This window comes from Grammomys surdaster, unplaced genomic scaffold (genome assembly GCF_004785775.1).
Source record: "Grammomys surdaster isolate TR1022 unplaced genomic scaffold, NIH_TR_1.0 211, whole genome shotgun sequence".
Classification (NCBI taxonomy): domain Eukaryota; kingdom Metazoa; phylum Chordata; class Mammalia; order Rodentia; family Muridae; genus Grammomys; species Grammomys surdaster.
Genome location: NW_021604656.1, coordinates 3,733,893 through 3,745,633, shown reverse-complemented (window position 1 = coordinate 3,745,633; position 11,741 = coordinate 3,733,893). Strand labels below are relative to the sequence as shown.

The 11,741-nt window shown below is 51.6% G+C and overlaps 1 protein-coding gene across 1 annotated transcript in view; it reads left to right on the top strand.

Moving 5' to 3' along the window:
* The first annotated feature begins 9,049 nt into the window (after window positions 1–9,049).
* Window positions 9,050–11,741, top strand: part of Gprin1 (G protein regulated inducer of neurite outgrowth 1) — a 3,227-nt gene continuing 535 nt past the window's right edge. Inside the window, exon 1 of the mRNA XM_028771981.1 lies at window positions 9,050–11,732. Coding sequence (XP_028627814.1) covers window positions 9,143–11,732 — 2,590 coding nt within the window. The 5' untranslated portion in view covers window positions 9,050–9,142. The remainder of the gene's footprint in view (window positions 11,733–11,741) is intronic.

Below are 11,741 nucleotides of genomic sequence, written 5' to 3'. Positions count from 1 at the left end.
CGGGCGGCGGGGCGGGGGCGGCGGGGCGGGGCGCGGTGGGGCGGGGCCCCGGTGACCGGCCCGGCCTGTGGCGTGGGGTGGCCGCCCCACGTCCAGCCCCGCTGCCCGCTGCTTTGTTCTGCACCGCGGTGCGGGAGGGGGCGATTCCCGCCACCGGGGGGAGGGGCCGCTTTCATTGATTCATCCCACCCGTCACACACCCAGTGTGGCAACCAGTCCTAGACGTGGTCACACACCGCGTTCATGCCTGGGAACCTCATTTTTGGACGAGGCCACAGGTATACACACACACACACACACACACACACACGCACTCGTGGGCTTTGGTCATTCCATCAGATCCACACGTCCGGCCACCTGTGCAACCCACCTAGTGCACCTATGGGGCTCTGCACTCATAGCATCAATCCTGGATCCCAGTCAGCAATACTCTCTCTAACCGACATCCAGCCCCCCTGCTCCGGCTCATGCTTCTGCCCCTCTTGTACCCTCCACCCTGGAGCGGGCTGTGACCCTGTGCACACCCTTGCTTTGTTTCTTAGCTTGCTGCTCTTCTTCAACCCACACTAGCACAAGTCCGCACACCCTTGAACATCCATCCTTGCCCTTCTGTGGACTGGTGGATGGACAAACGGACAGATGGTCTGGGGACTGTCTCTCGAAGAAGGCCTTTTGTTACAGACTCCTTCACCTGCGGCAGCTGCGGGGGGGGGGGGGATGGTTGCTGTGGGGGGCACCTAGGAGATGAGGGGACAAGTGGCAGGAGACTGGGATTTTCAGTTACACTCACAGGCATACACAAGCCTTTGTCAGTCTTGTTACCATAGCAGGAGATGTTTGCAGGTGCCTGGCAGCTCTGGCCCTGGCTGGGGGTGTACAGATGACTCCAGGCTGGGAAGAGATCCTAGAGGGAAAGGAAAAGCCAGGCTAGTCTTGTATCTCTGCATTCACAGGACTGCCCTGCATGTGAGCCAAACACAAGGACCTATGTGCACAGGCTAGCTCCCCCAAGATGAGACTGTAAGGCACACGGGATCCCAGTGACTCCCACAAGGCACAGATGCACAGGTCATTCTATGCACATGGGGTATACAAAAGGCACACCAAGGTCTTCTTGATTAGGACACCGGAGCCAGGTCCTGGGCCCAGACTGCTCTCAGCTGGTGTCTACCACAAACAGACCACTCACTCATTTGCATACCAGGTGAGCTGACCCATTCACCTACATGGTTATTTCAGCCTGCTACCCGCACTGGATCACACACTCCAACAGTGAGAAGGAAGAGAGAAGAATCCCTAGGAACTGAAGGGCCAGTTACCCGGTGTACAAGAAAACCGTGGAAGTCGAGGGCTGACACCTGAGGTCTCCTGCTGACTTCCACATGGGCATGAGAATGTCCACACTCACACATACACACAATAGAGAAGAGCCTAGCATTAGAGTGTAGATGTTGGTTCACAAACTGGGAAGGATCCAGGCTTTGAGATCAGACTCCGTTCATTCTGAACCCCAGTCTTCCCCCCTTCAGCTTCATGCCCTTGGTGGTCTTTCCGCCTGACTTCTGTGTCCTCGTCTGTGGTACATGACAACAAGGGGCCCCATTGTGAAGTTGCTGTGGATAGTCTAGATGACAAAGCAAGCCTGAGAATGCTGGATCCCGGGCTAAGCATGCAGGGCTAAGGGAGCTGTGTTCTAGAGGTAAGGTGGAGGGAGAGGATGTGGGTTTCCTGGCCTGGGCTGCCAAGTGTCCGGAAGCTACTGAGAGTCCCTCCCAAACCAGAAGGATCCAGCAGATCCGTGAGCAGTAGACCCTTTGGAATTTGTCTCTGGGCCATTAAAATGGGAAACAGAGGCTCCCAGAGTGGAAAACCCACACAAAGTCACAGAACAGGTTAGTGACCAAATTGGGGTTTACCCACATCTAACCAAGCTGTCCGTCCACTGTACTAGACCCAATCGCATCTCAGAAGCTGCAAACTTGGATGGGAAGTGGGACACCAACCTCTTCTGGGGAGGTTTTGCAAAAGGGGTATGCTAACACGTGGCCATGGCTGCCTGTCAAACTTTCTGCTTCTTTCTTGGAAAATAGGAGCAGGTCACCTGGCTGACAGGTGTATGGGCTGTCTGTGTCGGGCAGAGCCACTTCCTGCTTTTATTGGCATGTGAGAAAAGTGTCAAAACTTGGGGGCTACAGGACAGGAAGGTAGCATTCATGAGAGGCTGGTGGTAAGGAAAAAGCTTCTAGCCTCTGAGACGGGTGGCAATGTGCAGTTAGCTTTAGTGTCCAGGACACCAGAGGGAGGGTGGGGACTGTGGCTGCTTGCCTCTTGAAGCATCCTATCCATCTCCAGCTGGCCCTCGCTCTGCAGGAAGCTTGCTTAGCTTGCCAAATCTTAGTTTGCCAGAATAACCTGGACATCGGATTTCCACATGAATTCTAACAGTGTTTAGATGGTGACAAGTTTGCTCCCTTATTTAAAATTGACTTAAAAGGACTAGAGAGAGTTGATGCCCTCCACCCACAAAAAAAAGAAAAAAAGAAAGAAAGAAAGAAAGAAAGAGAGAGAGAGAGAGAGAGAGAGAGAGAGAGAGAGAGAGAGAAAGAGAAAAAAAAGCTGTGGCGAGCCAGAGACTGGAAGCTCCCTGAGCGGCCAGCCAGTCTAGCCTAATGGGTGAGTCCTAGGTCCCAGTGAGAGATCCTGTCTCAAAAAACAGGGGGGAACAGCTACTGAGGAACAACACCCAAGGCTGACCTTTACTGTGTGCAGACACACACACACACACACACACACACATACACACACACATACGCACGGACACAGACACACACATCTGATTTTAAAAATAATTTCTTAGCATCGTAGGCTAAACAAGCATGTCCTAAAGGCAGATTTTGCTGAATTTTGTCTCTGCTGCAACCATTTCAGCCTCAGCCCCCCACCCCCACCCCCTCCTGGGAGCACAGCTGGGCTCTGACAGGCTGAGTAGATAAAAACAGGCTTTCCATGTACACAGCCTGGCCCTAACGTGAGCAGAACCATGCACACCCCACATCGTCTCTAATTCTCACAACAACCCTGGTGGGGAAGGAGGTGTTGAGTAGGGGTGGGGCTGGGGCTCAGTGGGAAGGGCCCTGCTTGAAGTCTCAGATGTGCCGAGCAGTGAACTGTTTGCACTCCCTGTCCAGGCTACACACAAGAAGCAGGAGCTGGTGTGCGGAGACACCCGGGGCTGACTGGGTCACCTGTGTGAAAGGAGAAGTGGAAGCCCAAGGCACCCCTCCTTCAGCCCTGTCTGTACTTCCCTCCCTGAGTAATTGCTAGACAGTCAAGTTCCAGCGGAGGAAACAAGAAAACATGGCAAACAGACCTTGGCCTTCATTGGTTTCTGGGCACTTTCTCTTGCCTGTCTGCCTGGTCACTCTGGTTTGCAACATCCTCTTCCACAGTCCCAAGGACAAGATAGGTCACAAAATCGACCTGTACAATTGTCTTGTTTGGCCTTCATCGTATCAAAAAAAAAATATATATATATATATATTTTTAAAAAATCCATATTTGTGACTTTACTCAGTGAACTAAGGGGCCTGGCCACCAAACAGTCTCACATACTTCCTGCTTAAAACACAGCAGTGTTTACTCAGTACCTTGGGATGAGTCCCCACCGCTCCAAGGCCTCACATGGTTGGCTGCTACTGCCTCTTCCTCCCACGTCCTCCCTGTCTGACTCCAGCTCTACTCCAGCCTCTCTGGCCTTTGCATGGGTGGCTCAGAAGTTAGGGGCCTTCCCTGACCACGTGTCCAGACCAGCTGTCCAGTCCTTCATCCTCACATCATCTCACATCAGGAATGACATCATTTCTTTACTGCTAGCTTATTACCCTCTCCTCATTCCTCTCTCTATCTGGAGGGCAGGAACCACCCATGCCACCTCTCCTATGCTTTAGACCTGCGTCCCACTTGACTCTTGCATATCCCCCACAGACATAGAGGCATCCAGTCCAGCTCTCCAAAACCTAAGGCCTTAGAGTCCTCAGCAAGACGCCCTTCTGTATGTCTGTCTTTCTGATGACTGCCATCCTCCCAAGCTGCAGATGTGAGATTTGGGGGAGACCCGGAAATGAACAGTATCAGTTGAGACTTCCATTGGAAGTCCTGTCAGGAACCCAGGTGAAATGGATACACACAGAGTAACAGAAATCTGGCTAGGGAGGTAGGAGGAGGGCACGGAGCCTCACGAAGCTGGTAGGCACAGAAGGCTTCCTGGAGGAAGGAACATGTAAGCTGAGAACTAAAACTTTGACACGATGCCAACATTAGAGAGTGTATATGGGCTGAGACAGGAGAGAACTCCAAGCCATGGTTATGCACAAAGCAGTCACATTGTGTGTGTTCAAGTGTGTACATGCATGGGTGTGTGTGCATATATGCACTTGGGTATGAAAAGGATAATAAAAGATAAATACCAACAAAAGAAGGAAATGAGCATATGGGCCTTAGAAGCACATTAAGGAGACGGACTGACCCTCACAGAGAAACATTTTATTTTCCTATTTTTCAAAAACAATGCAGCCATGCAGAATGGAGTGAGAGCCCCACCACCACCACCTCCTAAAGTCTCAGTACAAGTCTCCATCTCCTGTTTGTGGTAATGTTAATAGTAAGAAATCTACTGTGTTGCCAGGCCTATATAGACACAGAAGGTGTGTGACACACCGGGATGTCACCTGACTGTGATCAAAAATGGTGGGGATCCTGGTTTAGGGATCCCCGGGCTGCTGCTGCTGTTTTGTTATTTTCTTTTCTTCTTTTTTTTTTTTTTTTTGTTTGTTTTTTGTTTTTCGAGACAGGGTTTCTCTGTATAGCCCGGGCTGTCCTAGAACTCACTCTGTAGACCAGGCTGGCCTCGAACTCAGAAATCCGCCTGCCTCTGCCTCCCAAGTGCTGGGATTAAAGGCGTGCACCACCACCGCCCAGCCGTTGTTATTTTCTTATAGTGCTGAGACGCTAACAATTGTTCTACCGCTGAGCAGCACAGTTCTTTGTTACGGTTATTTTAGAGTGAGCTCCTGTTTGTTTTTTTAAAGGTTATGTAGTGCTGGAGAGATGACTTATCAGTTAAGAACACTTACTGACCCTGTTCAGTTCCCAGCACCCATTGTTACAATGCCTGTAATTCTGGCTTCATGGGGATCGGAGGTGTCTGGCCTCCTCTGTATATCTGTGCACATACCTTTATGAAGACAAACACCTACATGTAATTTAAAATAAGCACTTTTAAAATGGACTACAGACAGTATCGCTATATTACCAATAGCATTTCAAGTGTTCTGAGACTCCTGATTGCATCAAGAGGCTGTGGGAAGTTGCTGACCCATACTGTTTAGGACCGTACTAGATATACCTCATGAGATTCAGGCTGCCACAAGATGGCCAACGGGACATGCTTCTCAGGACACACAGCCACTGTCACAGCACCTGCAACCCAGATTCAGACGCCACAAAGAGGCACACGAAGAAAAGGCTCTTCCACACTCAGATCCCTGCTCTCACTTTTAAGAGGCTATCATAATGAAAGTTTCATGAGACTTTATCTTGGAATCGTCTGGCTATAAATAATCCCATGAACTCCTGCATGATTTTCCTTGGCCACACACTTAGAATCCTGGGTTATGTGGTCCTTACGTGTCTTTGCTCGCTCACTTTCTCTTGGGCATCTCTCCTCATCTCTCTACATGATCTAGTGTCTGTGGCTGTCCATGTGAGTGTCTCACACACCCTCACCTCTTCCTGATTTCCTCACCCCCAGGTGCTCTCATGTACCCTGATGTACCATCAGTGTGTCTGCAGGAACATCCCTGGAAGGGGAGGGACTTGCTGGCTAAAACACTGTGTGTCTTGTGGATATGTGTAGAGATGGACAAAATCCCCCCCCCCAAAAGGTCACAGCTGATTTAATGTCCCAACAAGAGTAAGAAGGGTCTGGGTCGAGATCTCTGGTGTTAGAAGGGTCGTTCAGTCCTTCACAGAGCTGGTGTGGACCAGGACTTGACTTTCCATGTGTGTGCTGGTCGTTCTTGATTCTGCTATGTGGGTGAGAGCAAGGAAGTCCCCATCGCTTAGGGGTGTGTGTCTGTCTGTCTGTCTATCAGTCTGTGTGTGTCTGTGTACCTATGTGTGTCTCTGTGTATGTATGTGTGTGTCAGTGTGTGTATGTGTGTCTGTGTGTGTGTCTCTGTGTGTGTCTGTGTGTGTCAGTGTGTGTATGTGTGTCTGTGTGTGTCTCTGTGTGTGTCTGTGTGTGTCAGTGTGCGTGTGTCTGTGTGTGTCTGTGTATGTGTCTCTGTATGTGTTTGTGTGTCTGTGTGTGTGTCTCAGTATGTGTCTGTATATGTATATTTCTGTGTGTCTGTATCAGTGTGTGTGTCTGTCTGTGTGTGTGTCTTTGTATGTGTCTCTGTGTGTGTATCTCTGTGTACCTGTGTGTGTCAGTATGTGTGTATCTGTGTGTATCTGTGTGTCTGTGTGTGTATCTGTGTGTGTGTCTGTGTGTGTCAGTGCATGTGTGTCTGTGTGTCTTTGTGTGTGTCTCTGTATGTGTCTCTGTGTGTGTATTTCTGTGTACCTGTGTGTGTCAGTGTGTGTGTGTGCACAAGCATACATGTGTGCATATGTGTGTGGTTTATGATTTGTTCTGAGGCCAAGTCTTGCTATAAAGCCCAGGCTGGCCTGAAGCTCAAGCTCCTGCTTCTGTTGCACACTGGGATTACAGGTGTGCCCCACCATGGAGCTAGCGTTCAGTGAATACATACCTATGACAGATTGGGCAGGGACAAGCATTCTGGATTTTAAACTCAGTAAAACAATTCTGGCCGGGCAGTGGTGGCGCACGCCTTTAATCCCAGCACTTGGGAGGCAGAGGCAGGAGGATTTCTGAGTTCGAGGCCAGCCTGGTCTACAGAGTGAATTCCAGGACAGCCCGGGCTACACAGAGAAACCCTGTCTCGAAAAACCAAAAAACAAAAAAAAACAAAAACAAAAAAAAAAAAAAACAATTCTGGGTGTGGTACCCTTAATCCCAGTACTGAAGAAAGAGAGGCAGGCTGATCTCTGAGAATTTGAGGCCAGCATAGTCTATGTATCGAGTTCCAAGCCAGGCACACAGTCTATACAGTGAGGCCCTGTCTCAAAACAAAACAAACAAAAATTGAACAAGGTGGATGGAGAGGGACAGCCAGAATAGGAGATGGCTGTTTTATACAGGATGAGCTGAGAGTAGGCCATGGAGACACCTGCAGGGAAATGCTCAAGGAACCATGAGATAGCCCACTGAGCTAAAATAACATGCAGAGGAGGGAGGATAGTAGGAGGAAGGGTCAAGGGTCAAAGGAGGCAACAGAGCCAGCAATGAGGGGCCTTATACCCAGGTTCTAGATATGGTTTGAAGGCAGACTGATTCTGTTTTGCTGATGGCAGGTTCACAGTGTGTGAAGCCAAGAGACACGCAAGAGCAGCGGTTCTCAGCCTTCCTAATGCTCTGACCTTTTAATACAGTTCTTCATGCTGGGATGACCGCCACCATGAAATTATCATCATTGCTATCTCATAACTGTAATTTTCCTACCGTTATGAATCACAGTGTAAATATCTGATATGCAGGATACCCGATATGTAACATCAAGGGGGTCACAACCCACAGATTGAACACCGATGTTCTAGGAGTTCTGGCCTGAGCATGGGTGAGAGGGTCTGGATGCAGGCAAGGGGCAATCACCAGCTCTGCTCATTCGGGCTGCTGCATGAATAATGCATGACAGTTTCTCCTAGGTCCAACAGCCTGCTGGACCCTCTCCCCTAATGATCTCCAGACATCAAGAATTCAGCTCATCCTAAACAGAGTCCCCTCTCACCCCAGATCTCCAGGCCAGCACTGTAGCCCTGCAATCCCCACTTACCCAGCATTCTGCATGCCACCCCCGCCCCTGCTGTCACTCACCACAGCCAGTTACCTTCCACTGGTTCTTCAGCTCTTATTTCTGCCTTCAGGGTAGTCTCCCACCTAGATCACTCAGGGTAGCTACCCAGGGCCCATTGTATAAAAGGGGCTCAGAGAATGAGTGAGGGATCACTCAGTGAGAGTCTGGCTGTCTTCCTGCTGGGTCTCGGCTAGCTTCTCTCTCCTTTCAGCCCCATCACCACACTGTCTCAGAGCAGTCTTTGAAAGTACACGACTAGTATGTCCTCTCCCTGACAGACCATTCACAGCTCCCCAGGGCCTACACAGACATAAACCGGTGGCCTACAGACATGTTTTCTTTAGCTCACATAGTGTTTGGGGTTTTTAATTTAAATCTTGAATTAGTTAGCATATTTTACACCAAAGTCCAGCTTTCTCACTCTTCCTAAGACACTAGAAAAGCTCCCACAGTTCCAGGTTTCATTGCTCTAGAGCAGCACGCAGCCCCTCTTGGAAAAGCCATGTCCTCTACCACTTGCCATAGTTACACCACTCCCTCTGTTCCCCCAACTCAAATGACCCATCTGGCCTGGTGACATCACAGGTTTGCAGCCACCAGGCTTGAAGACAAATACGTCACTTTTGGAAGCAAGAAGTGAGATGGAATAGGGAAATGGCAGTAAAGTTAAAAAGTCAGATTGTCACCATGTTGTGAAGGGTCTGTCTGTCTGTCTATCTGTCTGTCTGTCTCTCTGTGAGGGTTTGGTCTTACTGAATAGCCCAGCTTGGTCTCAAACTAGAAAATCCCCTACCTCAGTATCCCAAGTGCTGGGAGTGTTGGCTTCTTGGATGGCTATTAGGTGTGATGAAGCAGGGGACTGTAAGGATTGGGTTTATGTTTTTAGCTCATACCTTCTTGACAAGGGGACCAGATGGGGACAAAGAATCCAGTGAGAAGCTGAACAGACTGAGTTGTCCCCCACCCCACCCCAGAATATCTCCTAAGCCTAAATCTATTCTCTTTGTTTCAGAACTAGACAACTGTCCTGAGCTCAAACATGGCAGTGAGGGTAGAGGGTTGGTCCTAAAGACCCAGTCTGGCTCCACCTACTTCGGAAGGACTCCAGCTCCCCAAGATCCCTCTGCTCCCCACAGGATGGGAGCCTGGGCACTGGAGGCCCGGTCATGAGGGACTGCTGCTCTTCTCCAAAGCCTATCCCTGCACCCCCAAAGCACACCCTTGACCAAAGCCTAGGCATGGACTCCAGACACAGCAGTTCCAGTGGGGTTGGGGAAGGGGCCTCCTGTTCTGAGAACCCTGCTGGGAGCTTAGCCTGCCCATCTCCTACCTGCAGCCCTCTCCCAGAGACAGTGAGAGCACATGGAGCCTTGACCTCAGAAGCCTCTGAAACTTTGTTTGGGAAACCAGAGCCCATGTCCTCAGCAGAAGCTGCTCCCACAGTCGCAGAGATCAGAAATCCTGTGTTCTCGGAGAAGATGGATTCCAACTCCTTGAAGCAAGCAGATTCTACTTCCGCACGAAAGGAAGAGGCTGGGTCCTTGAGGAAGGAAGAGTCCATGTTGAAGGGAAAAGCAGAGCCTACGATCTGTGGCAAGGGGGAGCCTGGGACCGTGGGAAGAGTGGACTGCACAGCTCCAAGGGAAGAGGATTCTGGGTCCTTGGGAAGAGTAGACACAGCATGTTCTGGCAAAGTGGATATAGTGTCCCCAGGAGGAGAGAATGCTGGGTCTTTAAGAATGGTAGAGGCTATATCCTCAGGCAAAATGGATCCAAAAAAGGAAAACCTCGTGAATTCCAGAAAAGAGCACCCTGCATCCACAGGAGAGGGAGATCTTGTATCATTGAGGAAAAATGATATGAAATCCCCAGAAAAGGCAGATCCTGCATCCACAAAAAAGACAGATCCTGGGTTCTCTGGAAAGCTAACTCCAGGATCATCAGGCAAGACAGAGCTTGACTCCTCAGTAACTGTGGCTCCTGTAACCTCTGAAAATGTGAATCCTGTATGCTTGGGGAGAGCAGATCCAGCTGTGGGGACTACAGAAACTCTGTCCTCAGCCAAAGAGGACCCTCGGTTTCTTGGAAAGAAAGAACCTGTCTCCTCAGAAGAGACTGGGCCTGTGTCTGTGGGAATGACAGAAACAGTGTCTGCCAGACAGCCAGAAGGTATGTTTCCAGCAAAGACAGATCCTACATCTTCAAGCAGTACAGGACCTTCAGGCAGAGTGGACCCTGTTTCCTTAAGAAATTCGGAACTTGTGTCCCCAGTGAAACCAGAACACTTGTCTTCTGGGCAGGCAGAACGTGTGTCCTTGGTCAAAACAGAAACCTTATCCTCAGGAAAAGAAGACCCAAGGTTCTCTAGAAAGGTGGATCACACGACTATCACAGGAAACATAAAAACATTTCAAAAGGGGAATCCCGAGTCTTCAGGAAAGACGGTCCCTGGGTCTTCGAGTTCAGGAGATACCAGGTCTCTGGGGACTTGGGAGTCCCTGTCTGCTGCAAAAGCTGAGGTGACTGAGGGGAAAGGAGACCCACAGTCCTTGGAGAAGGCAAGTCTCCCAGCCTCAGAGAAAGCTGATCCCCTGGCTTTAAGCAAGGCGGGCTCTGCAAGCCAGGGAAAGTCAGAAACTGTTCCCTCTGGAGAAGTGGGCTCCATGACTTTGGGAAAAACAGTCCCAACGAGTTCAGGAAAAACGGCTTTGGTGTCCCCAGGGAAGGTGGATCTCGTGGCTTCAGAAAGAGCAGAAGGCGTTCCAGAGCTGAAGGCTCCAGAGAAAGGGAATCCCGGGAACTCCACACAGGTGGACACCAGAGTCTCAGGGAGTACTGAGCCCAAATCTGGGGTCAAAGTCGTAACCCAGCTTCCAGGTGCCACACCCCCGGGAAAGGTGGAAGCTCCGTCTTTACAAAAAGAGCAGCCACAACTGTCCGAGAAGACGGATCCCTCCAGAAACGTCGACCCCACCCCGTCTTTGGAAACTGTGTCCCTGGGGAAGGCTGACTCTGCGTCTCCATCTCCTAGAAAAGCAGAGTCTCAGACTTCGGCAAAGACTGTCCCTCAGGCTCCAGACAAGGCCACATCCTCTTTCGGGCAATCAGATGGTACACCCTGCAGCTCAGCCCAGCCCCGGAGAGATACCAGGAGCCTCGGGGCCTTGCCAGAGCAGGAGCCCTCTGCCAGCACCAGCCAGAAAGACCTAGCGGCAGCAGCGGCTCAGAAGAGCCCCAGCGCGGAGGGTGCAGCGCCCCCACCGGGGCCGCGGACTCGCGACAACTTCACCAAGGCGCCGTCGTGGGACGCCGGAGCGCCACCGCCGCGCGAGGACGCGGGCACGCAGGCTGGCGCGCAGGCCTGCGTCTCGGTGGCGGTGAGCCCCATGTCCCCGCAGGAGGGCGCGGGCGGCCCGGCCTTCAGCTTCCAGGCGGCGCCGCGTGCGCCCAGCCCCGCGCCCAGGCCGCCGTCGCGCCGGGACGCGGGCCTGCAGGTGTCACTGGGAGCCGCCGAGACGCGCTCGGTGGCCACGGGGCCCATGACCCCGCAGGCCGCCGCGCCGCCCGCCGTGCCGCCGGTCTTCCCCGAGGTGCGGGTGCGGCCAGGCTCGGTGTTGGCGGCCGCCATGGCGCCCCAGGAGGCGGCCGAGCCGGTGCGCGACGTGAGCTGGGACGAGAAGGGCATGACGTGGGAAGTGTACGGTGCCTCCATGGAGGTGGAGGTGCTGGGCATGGCCATCCAGAAGCATTTGGAGCGTCAGATCG